This window comes from Miniopterus natalensis, chromosome 19 (assembly GCF_054644295.1).
Source record: "Miniopterus natalensis isolate mMinNat1 chromosome 19, mMinNat1.hap1, whole genome shotgun sequence".
NCBI lineage: Eukaryota > Metazoa > Chordata > Mammalia > Chiroptera > Miniopteridae > Miniopterus > Miniopterus natalensis.
The window spans coordinates 9,962,404-9,981,481 of record NC_142099.1 but is presented as its reverse complement, the minus strand read 5'-3'; the positions used below and the strand labels follow the sequence as shown (position 1 = coordinate 9,981,481).

Sequence of the window (19,078 nt, the reverse complement as noted above, 5' to 3'; positions counted from 1 at the left end):
ATATATAAAATATTTCTATATTTATATAAAAATATTTATATATTTACACATAGAAATATAATATGGCATATTTAGAATATATATAAATGTTTATATAAAATATTTAGATATTTAGATATAAAAATATATAGAGATTTGGGGATCTTAAGGAACTATTTTTGCCAATTTCAGCCTTTTCAAATGCTGCTCTTGTACTCTTAAAATGTTTGCATTGGCTGTACACTAGGTGATTTCAACTCATACAAAATTTGTTTAATAACCCCCTGAGCTATGTCCCATTAACTCACTTTGTAGATGAGAGAAACTGCAGTATTTCATCATTCTGCCAATTGTATTTTGGGCAGTTGATAAAAATAGATCCATAATTTAGTATCTGTTACTGGGGAACAGATGCAAACCGATTCACATGTCTGATCCTTTCTATGTCCCCTTTCCCTGTGAAGCAGATCTATTCCTGTCAGCTTGAGTATGTATAAGACCCGAGTGGACTCCACTCCTTACTTGTACAGCAGAACATCAGCCGCCTGGAGCACCGGGTATGTGAGCAGCCCCACGGTTCCGCCGTGCTTCTGGTCGGCAGTCTTTGCCTGCAAAGGGGGGGGGGGGGGGGTTGTTAAAAGAGAGGAGGAAAAGAAATCCTACATGAACCTAATTATACTGCTAAATTAAAAATCTTTAAGGCAAGCAAAGGGTAATCTGAAGCCCCCTGCAATAACATTACATCTCAGTTCCTTTCAGCAACTCGAGCCACCTTCAGGCCAGCTTGTCTTCATGTTCCAGCTCAGGCAGGAATGAGGCGAGTCCATTCCATCTCTGCCACTGTTTCCCATCCATTTTACTAAAGTAAGCGCATAAGAGTTTTCAAGGTTCCAAATCAGATAATTCCCCATTTCACAGGTAAGGTCAGAAAATGTCATGAAATTAAACGTCTATAAATTAACACGAGTTGACATCAAACGCCTACTGTTTATCTGGGGAAACCTCCCAAAAAGTCTCATACTGTGCTGTTGACAAAACTGGAATGTTCTCTTAAAATCACATTTAAGAAAACAACAAGAAAGAAAATCACGGCATTTAAAAAAATAAAATGAAGGGAAATTTTAACTACCCATCCTAATTACCTGTGTTGATCTTTTAGGCACTAAATGAGAGTAAAGAGATTCCAATGAACAGGACAGGTTGTATAGACCAGAATACTTCCTCAATGGGGAAGCTGGTAGAAACACCAGAGGTGACATCAGAAATATTTAGTAACTGGTAGTGTGTGCCCACTGAATGTGAGCCCCGGTGAGACCAGCTCCCTGCTGTGGTTCAGCAGCACCTGCAGGGAATTTGGTTCTCTGAATGGAGCTACTTACTATTAGTAGCAGGAAGTGCTGTGTGCAGTTCACTGGTAATTGCTTCCAAGGCCTAGGCGCCTCATTGCACGTAAAATGAGAAATAGGTATTTTGGTGTGTAGATAAATCTCCTTTGTTTAGTTAATAGGAATCACTTCTCAGAGGTCCTGTTATTTCTGAATGAATTAAACAACTGAATGTATGGACTTGCGTGATCCCAAGGACCAAGCTCAACAAAGCTTGCAACTTGGACCTTTCCCACCAACATGCAGACACACTCCTTGAGTCGGGTCTGAAAGGCAAAAGCTTCTCTCTCATAATTCAGTTACTTCCAAGAGTTTCTGGCTTACAGCAACTAATGCTATAGGCCATTCAAAGGAAATTTGAAAGTTTGAACACACTACAGCTCTTTCTTACAGTGTCCGTGATAAAGGCCAGTTCACAATGAGCACCGGGTAAAGATAATGAAGGTTTAATTTGGAAATGAGCAAATTGGAAAAGAGCTCAATGTTTAAAAGTTGTCACTGCATTAGATTTATAGTCTTTTTATATTAGAATAGTGAATCTTGAAATTACAAAGAAAAGGGAAAGATGTGGAGAGCACTAATATTTATTGAGTGCCTATTATCAACCCCAGATGCCTTACATCTGTGTTATCTCATTAATCCTCCAAATAGCCCTGACCTCAGCAGCCCTCAGCCCACCTTTCTACCCCACTGTCCCGCCCCTCGCTGTGCCATTCAAAGCCAAGCGAAGTGTTCATAGATCCCAGAACCTTCCCTCTTTCTCTTTTATACTTTCTGATTACTTGTAGTTTTGTGTGTGTGTTTTAAATTTATTTTTTTAGAGAGAGAGGAAGGGAGAGGGAGAGAGAGAAACATCAATGTGAGAGTGAAACATGAATCAGCTGCCTCCTAATGCCCCCAACTGGGGATCGAGCCTGAAGCCTGGGCATGTGTCCTGACCGGGAATCGAACGGACAACCTTTCGGTGCACAGGACGATGCCCAACCAACTGAGCCACACAGGCCGGGGCCTGATTACTTGTTTAATTGCCTTTTCTTGAACAAACTATGAGCCTTATGAGAGGGGCCGCGTCCATCTGCTGTGGTGACCGCTGTACCTCTAGCACCTAGCATGACAGACTTGCAGGAGCATCACGAGCATTTGTTAATGAAGAGATGACCATGGAAAGCAGTGACATGCTCTAGGTTAAGGCTGGCACTTGAAATCCATGTTTTCCCACAAATAAGAAGTTATGGGCTCGTGGGAATATCATCACGGCATTCACGAGTGACGTGTTATCAGGAGGCCCTTAGACTCTATCTTAAAGTAGGAACATTTCCCATGAAATTAACATTCAGTTCTTTTGAAGAGGACTTCAGTATTCCATTGAGCACTAGAGTACTATGATAAACTGGGAAAAATCTTGCCTAAAACCAAAACATGGTAGAGAGCATAACAAAATTTTGTTCGTAATTCTTGTCAGGTAATGATTCCGCAGCACCATCAATGCCTCTTAAGCGCTGTCCCTTTAAAGCTCTGTCTGCTCATCTCTGCAGCGGACGCAGAGGCTTCTGAACCAGCAGAGGCTTCTGAACCAGCCCAGGCTTCTGAACCAGCCCAGGCTTCTGAACCAGCCCAGGCTTCTGAACCAGCCCAGGCTTCTGAACCAGCAGAGGCTTCTGAACCAGCCCAGGCTTCTGAACCAGCGTGCTGGAAAGCAGCTCGAAACTGGAATCAGCCTTGACACAGTCAAGGGCTACCCACCCTTGGGTTATCCAATTGCAAAAATAAGTGGAAGTAAAGTACTATGAATTATCCAATTTATCTTTCCTAGTTGAACTTCTAAGAAAAAGTGCAGCCTTAATTTTTCTGTGGGTTTGAACTGTTGCCTGGACTCGACTTGTTTAAATGTTAAATAAAATATGCCGTCTCTTCCCCACACAATGAAAACATTCTCGCCTCACTGTCAGTCAAGTCCAGTGCCGGTGGGATGTGAGTCCAATGATCCAGAAATTGTGATTGTTAAGTATAATGTGGTGGCTTCAAGGTCGTTACCAAGTCTATCCAGAGGTCATTCTGATTCAACCATACACAGATCAAATCAAATAAGTTGGACATTTTTATCCAGTTTTTAAGTTGGAAGGACTCTTAGAGAACCCTTTTAATTCCCATTTACTACCCTGAGGCAGAGGGTTTAAAGATAGCTCTTCTAGTCACTAGTGAGTAGCAGACCAGGAAGGCTGTAAACTTGGGATTCCCAGAAACTACCCCAGAAATAAACAGAGGGGCATGGCCAGTGTGGCTCAGTGGTTGAGTATTTACCTATGAACCAGGAGGTCACGGTTCGATTCCTGGTCAGAGCACATGCCCGGGTTGCGGGCTCGATCCCCAGTGTGGGGCGTGCAGGAGGCAGTGGATCAATGACTCTCTCATCATTGATGTTTCTATCTCTCTCTCTCCCTCTCCCTTCCTCTCTCTGAAATCAACAGAAATATATTTTTTTAAAAAAAGAAAGAAAGAAACAGAGAGGGGAAAAATAGCTGTAATCTGTTTTTAATCAGATTCCTGGCATTTACCTTCCACTGGTGTAAATGTTGTAATCGGGGCAGTCTGACCATGCAGGTGAGGATCCAACTTAATTGTGTGTGTTCAGCCACCTGAAGAGATAAAAAGAACATTAACAAAGGTGGTCAATGTTTTCTTACAGGCTCGACAAAACAGACAACAGGTATGACCTTAAATGGCTGAAAATACCCCAAATCAAGGTAATTTTAAAAGAGGACAGGTGAAGGGGACTGATCCATAATGCACAGAATTTTAGGCGAAGAAGAAACCTTCAAAACTAACCACTGCGATTGCTAGTCTAGTGTTTAAACCCTCTTTAGCATCCCTAGCAAGCGGCTGATGAGGTGTTTCACAATCTCCAGGGGAAGGACTTCACCAAGTCCTGAGACATCCATTCGGTCTTTAAAAAGCCAAGGTTGTTAAGAAACACATACACACATGGGTTCAAATCCTGTCGAAACGACTTCTAAACACACGAGAGCCTCCGTGATACCTGACGTGTAAATAAATGGTAAAGAAAGGCACTGCACGTAAAGATCGATCCTTTACACCTAGAATAATTTGAAATTTAGGAATCACTTTATCATCCCAAAGGGTGTTTTTATAGTTTTTAGTTCTTTCTGTTCCTCTTCTTCCTCTTTTGTCTGTTTTTTTTCTTTTCTTCTTTTAAAAGAAAAGGTGTAGCCCAGGCCAGGCAGACAGCTCAGCTGGTTGGAACGTCGTCCCGGGCACCCGAAGTCTGCGGTTTGATTCCCAGTCCAGGCACACACCCAGGCTGCGGGTACAGTACCCGGTCGGGGTGCCTACGGGAGGCAACCGACCGACCGATGTTTCTCACACCGGTATTTTTATTTTCTCTCTCTCCTTCCCTTCCCCGCTCTCTAAAATTACTAAAAGGGTGTCCTCGGGTGAGGGTTAAAAAAAAAAAATCTAGTCAACAAGAAAATAGAACCTTTTCCCAATTTGTTTTTGTTTCAACCAAATTCAATCAAGCAACCAAACCTGGTTACAATTGGGATGATTCTTGGGCCCCGGCCAGGCTCTAACTGATGACCTGGAATTTAAGGCCCATGCATCTTGTTTCTGGACCCTGGGGATTCCGAGCCCTTCATCCATTGTGGCTTTACTTGTGTCCATATGATTCCCTTCAAAAGCAGAGACTGCTGCCAACTCTGAAAAGTGGCCCCAAATGTGTTCTTTGTGGGTTTTGCAAAAGGAACATGAAGGAATGGGGCTGAATCAGCCCAGGCCTATTTTACTAGCAGGGAATCGCCATCTGGCGTAGGCTAGTTTCTCATTTTTTCCCTCAAGTCATGGAGAGGGAAGAGTTGTTTTTCACGTGTTTGACAAGGAATCGCTTTTCAAGTTTTGCAGGCTGCTGGGCTGAATCTGTCATCTTTCTTCCAAGAGCCATTTGGGCTTCGCTGAGGGCTGGGACTTTGACGGCAGTGTCCATGCAAATTGCTAACTGCTGCTGTAAACAAACAGCCATCAGACAAAAACAGGGATGCTGGATGGAAGCAAGAGGGTTCTGGTTGCTCCTAATCATCAAGCAAAACACATTCCCATTAGAACTAATAAAACGAGCTGGGTTTTGGCATGCAGAAGCAGGAGAGGATGTTTTGTTTCTTCTTTACTGAATTGGGGAAAGAAATGACAACACAGGAAATAACAACGGGCATGTAGAAAGAGACAAGAAGACTCCTTTCCTTCAGTTCTGGCTCACGTGCTCGGCTTTGGCGATATGCAGAAGGCTAGCATCAGGTCTCCATGAAGTCAAGTATTTTCCTTGGAGTAGCTTTTTATTTGGACATATGGAATGAGACTTTAATATTCTGCAGAAATCTTCCTGGTGTTTCCAAATATGGAGGCATAAAAGTAATCCAAAGTATTCTTAGAAAAAAGTATGTAGAAAGTCAAAGACAATTTTCACAATTTATTATTATTAATTATGTAAGAAAGTTAGTGCGCTTCAGGATTTGGTTCTTTTAATTTACTCATATTCAAGATAATTGCTTGGAAAGGTTGATTTCTATCCAGAGAAAAGTGAAAATGGTATTTAAATATAGTATGTTTTGAGTTACGTTGTGAAACTCAAATGATGTTTTGGCCACAGAAAAACAAAAGCATGGGACAATAGGTGGCCATCCACAAACAGGTTGTAGTGACTGAAGATTTTTGACCCCCTAATTGTAACAGCACAGACACATGCATTTGTCATTCACAGCAGTTCTGCCTGTCTTGTTTGCTGCTGTAAAACAAGAGTCCGACACGTTGTAGATGCTCAATAAATACTTGTTGAATGCATGAACAGTTTCAAAGGCTGCAGAAAGAATGGTTAGGACCAAAAAGAATCCATTAGATTTAGCAACAGACTTGGTAATCCAGGCAAAAGCAGTTTCCAGGGGAGTGATGAAAGCCGAAGTACAGAGAGGTGAGATGAAGTGTAAGTAGGAGGCAGGATATGGAGATGGGTGTACAAGAAGTATGGTAGAGTGGTTAAGAGCTCTCTCTTTTTGGAGTGAGAAGGCCTGGATCCTAATGCGAGTTCTGCCACTTATTAATAGGGTGACCTCCTATAAGTGACTTAACCTCTCTGTGCCTCAGTTTTGTCATTTATAAAATGGTAGTTATTATTCTGAATAATTTTTAGGAAGACTTTTGTTTTAACTTTTTATTTTGAGATGATTCACATATAGTTGTAAGAAATAATACAGAGAGACCCAGTATGCCCTTCGCCCAGTTTCCCCAATGGCAACATTTTGCATATCTATAGTACAGTATCACAACCAGGAAAATGAACTTGACACAACCCATCTACCCTATTTTTTTTTTTTTAATAGATCTTTATTGATTTCAGAGAGAGGAAAGGAGAGGGAGAGAGAGTGATAGAAACATCAATGATGAGTCATTGATCAAGCCCGCAAACAGGCATGTGCCCTGACCGGAATCGAACCCCGATCGCCTGGATCCTAGGTCGACACTCAACAGCTGAGCCACGCCCGGCCTGGCCCATCTACCCTATTTAGATTTCACCAGTTTTACATGCACTCATTGTATGGGATATTTAGTTCTATGCAATTTTACCGCATGTCTATGACATTTCTTTTTTTATGTTTTTATTGATTTTAAAGAGAGGAAGGGAGAGGGAGAGACAGAGAAACATCAATGAGAGAGAAACATGGATTGGCTGCCTCCTGCACACCCCCTACTGGGGATCGAGCCTGAAACCTGCGCATGTGCCCTGATTGGGAATCAAACCGGGGACCTCTCGGTGCACACTGGCCAGGGCTGAGACTTTTTTTTTAAGGAAGCATAGAGATGGTAATACCTAGCAGGGGTTAGAGAAGGGAATTTGGTTTTGCTTTTTAAGGTGGGATAGACCTACTTTACAAAACATCTTCCATTGAGACAGGAGGGGAAATACACATAGGTGAGGTTATATCTTGTGGGATAGAAACGGAGAGCAGCAAGTTAGAGGACTTCACATCTAACGGGCTCTATTATCTCTGAAACTGGAAGACAGGGTGATTAGAAACAAATGGGATAAGACACACTCAGCAGAATGGCTGGGTTTGATAGGAGAGAACGAGGATCTGGAATAGTTGGATAAGGCTTGATGTTTCGTGGATGTTTTTGTGAACTAGAGGGGGCAATCATATGTACAATACACTCTTGGGGAAACACTGGTATTCAAGATAGACTAAAGTGTTCTGCCTAAATTAAAGTAGTATCACTGGGATACCACTACACACCTATCAGAATGATTAAAGTGAAAAAGCTGAATGATACCAAGTATGGCAAGGATATTAAATAAATACAACTCTTAAACACTACTGTGGGACATAAACTGGTAGTATGTCAGCTTAAAAACTGTATCCACTAACACTTGACATTTAAATAACATATGAGCAAGGTAGTCCATTTCTAGTTATATATCTAACAGGAATGTTCTCAAAAATATATGTGCAAGAATAAAATGTAACAGCCCCAAACTGTAAGCAATCCAAATGTCTACCTCTGTAGAAAGGATAAATCATGATATAGTCACACAATGGAATATTATAGCAATGAGAATGGATGAACAATTGCATTCAACAACACAAGTCAATCTCAAAAACACGATGCTGAGTGAAAGAAGCCACATGCCATAGAGTATCTACTAAAGAATTCAAATGATGTAAATTTAAATAATACGTTATCTTGGGAGAGGGACAGTTAGCGCCTAGAAAGGGGCAGGAAGAGCATTCTAGGTGTGAGTTACATGGGTGTGTTCAGTTTGTGACAATAGGTAAGAGGCTAGTAAATCCAACAACATTGGGCCTTGAATAAAATAAAATGAAAAACTTTCTGGTGTTTTAAAACAAGGTGGTGGGACTTCTGGAATAGCCGAGTAACCCCTGAAAATCTGCTCCTTCACAAAAGCAATGAGAACACTAGCAAAAATGGTCAGTCAACTTTTTCTGAACTCTGGGAATTAACCCAAGGCGGCAATAGTCTGAAGAGTATCTATTTAACAGAAACACCCAAATCTCAGTATCTAACCCACCTGCCAATCTTGTTGCTTTCACCTTCAAAATACTGTCAGAATCTTACCACTTTTCACCACTTCTGCTGCTACCCCTCCAGTCTAAGGCAGCAGCAAGTCTCACCTGGATTCCTATAACTTCCTAACTGGTCTCTCTGCTTCCACCCTAGCTCCTGAACCATCTATTCTTACCAGAGCAGCCAAAGTGACCCCTTTAAAACATAGGTCATGTCACTTCTCTGCTCAAAATCCCACACTTCTGACTTCCTCAGAGTAGAAGCCAAAGTCCTTACAACGGCCTATGATCTCCCAGTGAACCCTAGTGTATCTGTGATTTGAATCTCCCTCCTCTCCCTCTGACCCAGCCATGCTGGCCTTCTTGGGTTCCCTGAGCAACCCAGGCACACCCCCACCTCGGGGGCTTTGTTCTGGCTCTTCGGTCTGATAGGAATTCTCTTCCCCCAGATATTCACCTGGCTAACTCCCTTACCTTAAATCTTTGCTCAAATATTATCAAGGGGTCTCACCCAGACCAAACTCTTAAAATAGCAATCTGTTTTCCTCAATGCCACTCCCCATGCCCCTTAATATCTTTTTTCTGTATAACCTATCACCTTCTAATATACTTTATGTTTGGCTCATTTATTATAGTTATTAATAAAAAACTGTAATATTAATAAGTAATATTCTGTGTTACCTCAACAGAGTCAGTATCATGGCAGCAAGGATTTTTGTCTGTTTTCTTCACTGACATACCATGACCACCTAGCACCCAGGACACAGGAAGTGCTCAATAAATATTTGTTAAATAAATGCATGAGTGAAATTAAAGGTTTATTAATAGGGGAATGTCTAAATAACATATAGCATATTTATATAATGGCATATTATACAACAAATAGAGGAAATGAGCTAGATTTATATGTATAAACATAAGATCACAAAAACACTGCTGTGTGAAAAAAGAAAATTCCAAAAAGGTACTATAATGTGGCACCACTTATGTAATAAAATAAAAAAACCCCACACAAATAAATATATATTGTTCATTGAATTATACACAAAAACAGGTATGAAAAATTGGCTCGATTGACACACTATCAGATCCAAGATTTTGGTTGCCTGGGGATAGAGAAAAAGGAATCCAAGGAGAGGGGCAAAGGGAGTAGGCAAGGAAAACGATTAAAGAGGCTCTCAACTTTATAATTATTTTTTAATATAAGGAAGTCAAGCAAATATAACAAAATGTTAACAATATTCATCCTTGGTGTTGGGGACATGAGTGTTTGTTATACTATTTTATGTATTTTACAATTTTTTTCCAAAATATTCAATTAACAACAAGAATACAGAATAGCATGATTCCAAAAGATATAGCTGCTAGGTATCAATCAAACCCATTTACACAATTAACTGGTTCAGTTAATACTGGATCGAATGTCTAAGATACTCTCAGTGTCCCTTAGTATTTTACTACTTCCCATAAATGTTATCTTCCCAGGAAACAGGTCTTGTAAGTTTTGGTTGGGACACCTGGAAAACTGTTCAGACTCACAAATTCCCAATTACCATTTCCTCTTGGAAACTAGCAATTTCATGCTGATTTATTTTTATTAGACTCTTATCATGCCCATGACAAATCCCCTTAACAGGAACTTTGCTTGGGGATCTGATTTTAATTAAAAGAGCTCTGTTATTGATGATAAACTCTCATTCACTCCCTTCAACTGGCCTGCCTGCCATCAGTATTTTTGTTGACCAATGAACATCCCTCTCTACACATTTGGATTTTTCTATACTTTTTCTTAGTCCTATACTTCTAAAGCTGAATAAATAACTTCTATCAATCTGCTCCTGACCTCCATTTAAATTCTATTGCTTATTGTGTATATGTGTGTGCACGTGTAGTTTTTTATCTATAGCATTATATTAGTCAGCTTTCTCTAGACTATGCTGGGTAACAAAAAGGCCCAAATATAAGTGGCTTACCCCAATGGTTTCTTTCTCATTCACATTACATACTGGTAGTTATAGGCTGGCTATAACTCTGCTTTCTACGCCTTCTCATTCCAGGACCCAAACTGAAGGAGTACCCCCATCTGGATCATGGTGTTCTCAAGTTAGAAGGAAAAAGAGCAACAGAGCTAGAACAAACATGGGACAGCTATTAAAGATCCTGCTTGGGCATCATAGCCAGTGTACATCACAGCCGGCGTATATCACAGCGGGTGTGCATGAACATCACGGCAAGTGTGCGTCACAGCCAGTATACATCACAGCCAGTGTACATCACGGCCAGTGGACATCATGGCCAGTGTACATCAGGGCCGGTGTATATCAGGACCGGTGTATATCACGGCCAGTGTATATCACAGGCAGTGTACATCACAGCCACTCACTTTCCACTGACTAAGGCAAGTCACAAGGACAAGCCCAACGGCAGGTAGGAATAGATGTTCCTCCCACAGGATGCACTCTCAGTCCCATAGCCACAGATGACACAGAATCCTCATACACATACTGCTCACAGGCCAAATGTGGGCTAAGTGGTTTTTACATATTTTAGGGGTAGTAAAATTTTGAAAAAAAAGAGAGAGAAGATAAGGTGAAAGAGGAGCAGGAGGGAGGGGGGGAGGGGTGGTGACGGCAGAGGTGACAGAGACCACCTGTGCCCTGCGGACACAAAATACTTATTAGCTATGCCTTTACCGAAAAAGTTTGCTGATCCCTGTTCTTACAGGGAATGAACATGTCCATCCATCTATCAGATCTTTGTTTGCTTCCTTTCTATTATGAGTTGAATGTGCACCTGTTGTTGGTAGTCTAACAACTTTGAGAGGTCAACAAACATAAATTTGTACTGAAATATGCTTCCAATATTACTAGGATCAGCAAAAATACAGGAGATTCTTGGTCCAAGTTGAAGCCACGGTGTTACACATCTAAGACAAGGAAAATGGGTCAGGTATAATTCTGTTTGCATTCAGTGAGCTAAGATTCACGTTGTCAGTTCGGCGGGTCTTCATTCAGAAACTGATTCCCCCATAGCTCCCTTTCCTTTATTATTATTGATTTTCATTTCCTGGGAAACAAAATATGACTCTAATTAGGGAATGAGGCCACATTCCAAAGCTGCAGATTCCACTCTCCTCCCTTGACTCTTCCCTGGACTGCTTGGACCCTCTGTATCGTGACGTCTGATGGTCGCGACTGTCCTTTGCTCCTAGCCTTGGCAGAAAGGCATGCCAAAGCTACAGACTCCAGCTTTTATCTTCCATCTGCAGGGTGATTCATCGCAAGGAGAGTAACAACTAAAGAGGTGGAGATACACACCTCAGAGACAGCTGTGGGACTCAGATCTGATCTGCACTAGAGCCTGCTGGAAATAAAAGACCATTGACTTTGGCATTGGGATGAAAACCTCTGCCAAACACAAACACAGACAGCCTCTCTCTCTCTCTCTCTCTTACACACACACACACACCTTTCAGAGCAGAGGCTCTGTACAATTCCCCACATATGGCAAACATATTTTAGGGGAAGCACCATGACTAGAGGCCAGTGGGAGAGAAAGAAAAGGAAAATAGTGAGAAAAATCTTCAATAAGCCTAAATTGTTCCAGTCGGACTGCTGAGAAGGAATGCAAAGGATTGGAGATGAAATTATTGGTAAAAATCAGCATTAAAACATAGCTAAATTCTTTCCCTGCTTCAGATGTTACTAGAACTTACTCTGAAGTACAACAGTAGCACCTGGGGAACCAGCCATTATGTTTAGCTGGGAGTGCTTTGCTTAACACAATGGATGGTCAGGAAAAGAGGGCATTATATAAAACAGAGATTCTGCTCTCATTTACGATTTCAAATATTCTTAATTTTACTTGTAAATAATTATGTGTGTGTGGGGGGGAATGCAGGTATAACTAGTTTTAACTGGCAGTAGCTCCCAACACTTCAAGTACAATTGTTTTCTAAATTCCTATTTTCTCCGTGACATATTTAATGATCAATTAAATGCACTACAAAATTCCTAACAAAGGAACTGCCATCAGCTCCCGAGGCAAAGGCATGGTGGGGGCATGACAAGGTTCTCTCCCGTGAGTGGACCTTCCAGAAGTACTCCCTTAGGAAGAAAAAACAGTCCTGGATTTGCCACCTACAAGCTGGATGACCTCAGGGAGCTAATTAAGAAGATGTGTTTGTTAAGCATTTTACTAAAAGTACCAGGAACCTCTCAGAGACGGATTTAAGTGTATTTTCTAATTTATTTAATCTTTTCATGCTTTAATTTACTCATCTGGGAAAGAACAGTAATACCTGATTTATAGGCTATTTTGAGGATTTAAAAGAGAGGTCATATACACGAGAAGGCTTCATAATCTTACACATTTAAAAAGGTTAGCTGTCTAATAAACATGACTTTTAACCTTTTTTTCTAGATCTAAAAATGCTATGAGAATTTCTTTTCAATCTCCATCTACTGGAGACTCCACAGGTTGATGAAAATAGTTGCTAATTATTAGTTGGGCGTGATGGCAGTATCGTGGTTATGTGAGAAACTTCCTCAGTTTACAGAGAGGCACACTGAACGACTTAGGGAATGAAATGCCATGAGGCGTGGTATCTGTTTTTAAATACTTCGCAAAACGTTAGTAAGTGATGGGAACACAGTATACCATTCTCCTTACTCTTCTATATATATTTACAATTTTCTTTATTAACTATTTTAACAAGGAATGAAAACCTGATAAAATATCCAGTCCGTCCACTGAGTTGTGATAAGGCTGGTCACCCCAGTTAAATAAGTGAATGGCCCACACCGAGCATGTCTTGAGGTCAGAAAGACACCTGAGGAAGTCTCTCACACTGTCTCTGTGGGATAAATTGTGGAATGTGGGCTGATGAGTATTTCCCTCAAATTTTAATGGCAAATGATCAAGATTCTCCCGAGGGACTGAAGGCAGGGACGGGAGGAGTGGAACTGTGAGATGGTTTAGGGTTGCACGCAGGCCCCTGAGGGAACAGGCAACACTGGTGACCTCCACTCTCTGGCCCAGACCCACAGCCACTTTGGGAACCAATGAACTCATTAGGTACCATAAAAAAATCAAAGAGGTGAATTTTATTGTCCCTCATTTACAAGGGAATTCTTTCAAAGTCTCCATATTGGGGAGACTCTCAATTGCTATTTTGAACAACAAAGTACTGCGTGGAAGAAAATACCTCAATTATTGCAAATATTAGATACTTATGGAGGTCGCCACCAAAAATCCTTAACAGAGGAGAAAATGTATTATGGTCATCATTCCTGGGGGTATGAGCTCAATGTGCAAGTACTGGATGTGGTTGTAAATAAGCCTTTCATTTTAAAGGTCACTTAAAAAGCAATCTGGCCAGTGGTTGCTTTGTGGAGATGAGACATTTTCATCTACAAGAAGTATGGAAATAGGTCCTGGGAATACAGTAGTATCATATAAGAAGCAAAAGAGTGCTGGTATCAAAATGGCTCGAATGGGCTGAAGTTGATGTGCTTTGGAAAATGCATTATGTGACTCAAAAAGTGGTTCTAATGATGACCAGCCTTATAATGTCGGAGATGGATGCGAACAGTTTGAATAAACATTGTCTCATGAAATAGGAGAGGCACCCTGCTTTCAGAGAGAAGGAGAGAGTTCTTCGAGGTAGGCCAACCGAGAGGAGGAGAGATCTGGGGACAACTCGTTTGAAGAAAGTAAAATATGTGGGCTAAGGGCGCATACGGTAAGGATGGTGCAAAATAAATGTCTCCAAGTATCTGAAGAGCAGTCATGTGGAAGACAGAGTTGATTTAGTTTGTATTTTTCAGAGCAGAAGTTAAGTCAGTGGATGGGAATTATAGAGAGGCAGGTTGGCTCAATATAAGCAAGTACTTTATAACAGTTAGATCTGTCCAAGATTGAATTTGGAAAGTCAAGTGTGTGGTGAGGCTTCCTGACCAACTGTAAGGAAGGAAATTGAAGTAAATTGCCTTTATGGTCATTTTTATACTTAGATTCAATTCTTTTATCAAATTATCTCCAAGCTGGCAACAAGTTTAACTTGATAACCACGTTTATTTTGTGAAGAATATTCTAAGTCCTGTGGGTGATAAAGCATACATAAAAACAATAATTGTCAGAGGTTTATGATCAAGGAAGGAGATATACACACGTATAACACAGGCCACATGTGTATACATGTTAACATGCGTAACATACCATTCCTTGGCTGGGGTTTTGTCACAAGGTTAAAGCAGATATGTAATGACGGCATGATCTGATTTACATTTTCATCTTTTTTGCTGGGGAGCCTCTTAAGGACCCTGTCTCCAGCCCAGCTATCTGCCTGTCCAAGGGTAAACTGATTCATCCATAGTGAAAACATGAGTCAGAGTCAAATATTTTGGCTTAGTTCTGAAGCCTTTCTTGGATGGGACTCAAGTCACTGGACACTGCCTTCCAGCTTCCCAGCTAGTTCTCTCAAATCTTTTCAAAAGCTATTATACAACGAATGAACAATGGGACTTACCCAATAGGCCTTCCAAATGCAATACCCAATAAAGCAACATCGGAGTTACGCAAAACTGCTGTTAGCTGGATTCTATCCTTGATCCCCAGGAGATCAGGCAACAGTATGAAGCTATCAGTTTGAATGCAACCCAATATGGAAAACAATTCCAACGTCGGGGGTACTGAAGAGACCTACTATGTACAGTGGGGGGAAAGCTGAAAAGCTCGACTGCATATAATGATACTTAATGATATGAACGCAAGGAAAACATTAAAATGAAACGATCACCTTTGATGAAATTGCCCTTGAACAATTTTTTAAAAACTGGAGCCAGGTACCCCATTCCAAATTTGCCTCAAACAATGTGAAAATGAAAGTTTTCTCGGTTCTCATGGGAGAAGCTGACCTGAGACTGCTGGAAAAGGATGCTCTTCTCCGGGTTTATGCCACAGGCAAGGAGAGCAGCGGTCATGTCCAAGATGCTCTGTCGCAGCACGGCGGGGTCCTGGGGGACGGTGATGGAGTGCAGGTCGGCAATGCTGTAGAGCACCGGCCCCGGCTCCTTCTGCAGGCCCACCCAGCTCTCAATGGCGCCCAGGTAGTTGCCGAGGTGGGGGGTCCCCGTGGGCTGGATGCCGGAGAAGACTCGTCGCAGGGCATCTTTCTGGAAGAGGGGGAAACAAACACATTTGCTCCTGAGCAGAATCCATGAGCCCGTGTCCGTGTTGCCACAGCGCCCAGGCTAGGCCTGTTTACTCCAACCGCAACCTGACAGTCACCCGCCTCCCGCAGCTGCTCAGTGCTTATTCCGCGCAAAGCACGGCGCTGGGTGATGGTAGGGACAGGAGATGATATTTAAAACTCGGGGGGTTTTGGCACTCAAAAACTTACGAATACCAAGACACATAAGAAAAGGTCTGCATCCCCCAGAGAATGCAATCTAATTGGAGACAGAGGATATGTTTATGAAAAGAGAAGAAACAGTACAATGTGGCCGCGTGGCCTTGATCAGTTTGGAAAGACACTAGTGGGGTACAGGGGGGAGTTCCTAGGAGGAAAAGATGACTGTGGATCTGGGGGTCAGTGAGAAAGACTTCAGACATAGAATCAAATTTCACTGGAGACTGAAGGGACCGCAAGGGTATTTCATGTGATTTCATTCATTTTGAAGTAAAGGCAACGAAGGCCATAGATTAGGGGTAAAGGCTGTTATTTACTAAATTCAGTTTTCTTTAAAAATAATTGCTGATATAGTATCAGCAGTATTATATAATTAAGTGTATATGTTAAGTGTAATTATATAATTAATATAATTAAGCGCGTAGGATCTTGGGCTAGAAATTTAGAAACCTACACTGTATTTCTAACATTACCTCTTGATAAAGTTACTTAAGTTTTTCATGCTTTTGTTACCTTTTACTTTTGATAAATCATACTTGGCTTTTTATTTCTTCAAAAGGAGTTTTTAATTATAATTTTAAATTATGTATAAATATATATATATATTTTAAATTATAAAACCACTTTTGTCATAGACAGACAACAGTGTGACAATTACCAGAGGGAAAGGGGGGTAAGGGGAGGTGGAAGAGGGTAAAGGAGGGATAAATATATGAAACAGAGGAGACCAGCATAGAAAAACAGCACTTCAGCCAGGCAGCGGGAGGATCCAGGTGCTGCGTCTTTGAAGCTTTCTTTGGCCCGGGCTCAGCATTAGCTCTTTCTTCCAGAAAATACAGGAGCTGAGGTCTGGAGAGAAAGTGCTGACTCAGCACGGAGAAAAATGGGTTTATTTCTGCTTAGAAATGAAACCAGATGCTCAGATCTGGGAATCAATATAGTAACTATTAATTCAGTATAAGAGAAGGAGGGTTTTATATGGTCCCCAAACAAGAAACAATACGTAGGCCAACAAAATGGAAGGAGACATTATTTTTTAAAAAGGGAGGGTAGTAATTTTTTTTAAAAAGGCTGTGATTTTCTTAAGGGCATAGATGATAAGCACTTAGTACACATTGTTGGGCCAGTGGAAGAGTTGAAAAGGAATTAACTTGATTTCTAAAAGTTTTCTGGAGACTTATTTGAGCCATTTCATATATTAAGAGCTGTGCATCTTTTTCCCGTGTGCCCTGTGCTACCCTTCCGTCAGGGGATGGGATGCCTTCCCGAATGTCTCTTCCCTCTTGTGGGAAACGTTCCCTATCAGAAACCTTCCCTGGCACTTGCTTGGACCTCATCTCGTTCGATGGAACTAGGAATGACTGGCCTCACGTTCCAGGAAAGATGCAGCGAATAACCTGCGCAAGATGCAGGCAGATGGGTTAGGTCTGGATCTGAGCTCCCACCTAGTTCTGTCTCTTTCCTTCAGACTGGGCTGCATCCAGTTTAGAGTTCCTGGCTTCAAGGTTGGCTTGGCCTGGCCTTGAGGAACCCTCACTCCCCGCAACACCTCCCCTCCACGCACACACTTCTCAGAAGGGGAAAGTGTGCCACAGAGGTGTTAACCAAAAGGCCAAGGGCACATAGCTGGTGGTACAGCTGGGACCAGAAACCAGACCTCCCTTCCTCTCTCTCTTCTTCCCTCCCTCCTTCCCTGTCTCTCCCTCTCCCAGGGATCCCTCCCTCCCTTTCTCCCTTTTCCAGGGATCCCCCTCCCTCTCTCTCTCCCTCTCTCCCTTTCTCCCTTCTTCCATCCCTCTCTCTCTCCCCAAGCAGAACAAGCTCCTCCTTCACCAGCTCTTCATTATTGCACATATCACATTGGTAACCTGGTAAATATTTTCTTATTTGCTTAGTAAATATTTTCCCACCTAGAACCCGAGCTCCTCTAGGGCAGGGCTGCCTCTTTCATCTTTACATCCCCAGTACACAGCAGTGCCAGGTACATTGTGAGCACCTAATAAATGTTAGCGGAATGAATGACAAATCTTTTCCCCCTACTTTGCCTCCAAATGTAAAGGGCTAAATAACTGTAAACAAAATGGACCAAATGTTCCAGTTATAGGCAGTTCTTAAACAAGCTATGTTCTAAAAGCTGATTTGAAAATTGGTTTTCTGAAACTCACAGACTCGATTTTTTAAATGGTGGTTAAGCTCCTGGAAGGCAGCCCATGGAAGCCTTGTGGAGCCCAGAGCATTCCTGAAGAATGGTTTTCATATCCCATTTCAGCTGCGCCTATACACCATTCATAAAACTGTTGCTGTGGGAAGTGAACTCCAAGTTCGATTTGGGACACCAGGGACCCACCCAGGGGTAGCTCTGATTGTGAAGAGAAAGGGCTTAAGGGGGGCAATCTGGTGTGAGAACAAGGTGGCATTTGCATATGGAATAGACTTCAAAAATTAGACTGTATGATCACTAAAATATGCCAAAGCTTCCTCAAGCACCCATGAGCGTTCCTAACACTCATACTGTGAGGATGGGCCCGGAGGCAGCTGAACTGGCCGCTGTGGAAGAGCAGAAGGAAGGTGGAGGGCAGGCACCCATACCAGCAACGTCACCAGAACAGGGGACTCGTTAGAAATGCAAATCCTGGATCCTCAGCCAGATCTACTGACTCAGACATTCTAAGGGTGAGCTGAATCCAGAAGAAGAAAGGAGAAGAGTGAGGCATCCTGTGCTTTAACAAGCCCTCGGGTCACTCTGATGCATGATCCCCCGTTAGAGAGGGATCTGGGGGCACCAATATCTATTCTTCAAGTTCACTTCGACTACGTCAAATGAGGTCCAGATGAAAACACTATAAATGAAAAAGGGAAGACATCTTCTAAGCCAAGAGTTCTCAATCTTGGCTGCACAGTGATCAGCTGGGAGCTTTAAAAAATGCCGATGCCTGGGCCCCATCCGTACAGATTCTGATTTCATCAGTCTGGGATCTGGCGTGAGCATCGGGATTTTTAAAAGCTCCCCAGGTGATTCTAATGTGCAGCCAAGATGGAAAAACCACTGTTCTAAGCCAACTACTACACTACTATTCTCCAAAGCTGCCAATCTGCTAGGAAACACACACAAATGAAATAAAAAGACTGCAAAAATGTGAAAAGTAAGTTCACTTGCTTATAATTTACATTTCAAGGCAATTCCTGGGACAGTTATTTATTAACACATGGTCCGA

At 41.9% G+C, this 19,078-nt stretch overlaps 1 protein-coding gene across 1 annotated transcript in view; it reads right to left on the bottom strand.

Annotated features, from left to right (window-relative positions):
• Positions 1-19,078, bottom strand: part of WARS2 (tryptophanyl tRNA synthetase 2, mitochondrial) — a 49,380-nt gene that overhangs the window by 11,097 nt on the left and 19,205 nt on the right. Inside the window, exons 2-4 of the mRNA XM_016223447.2 lie at positions 15,370-15,627; positions 3,920-4,000; positions 502-587 (exon numbers count right to left, since the gene is read on the bottom strand). Coding sequence (XP_016078933.1) covers positions 502-587; positions 3,920-4,000; positions 15,370-15,627 — 425 coding nt within the window. The remainder of the gene's footprint in view (positions 1-501; positions 588-3,919; positions 4,001-15,369; positions 15,628-19,078) is intronic.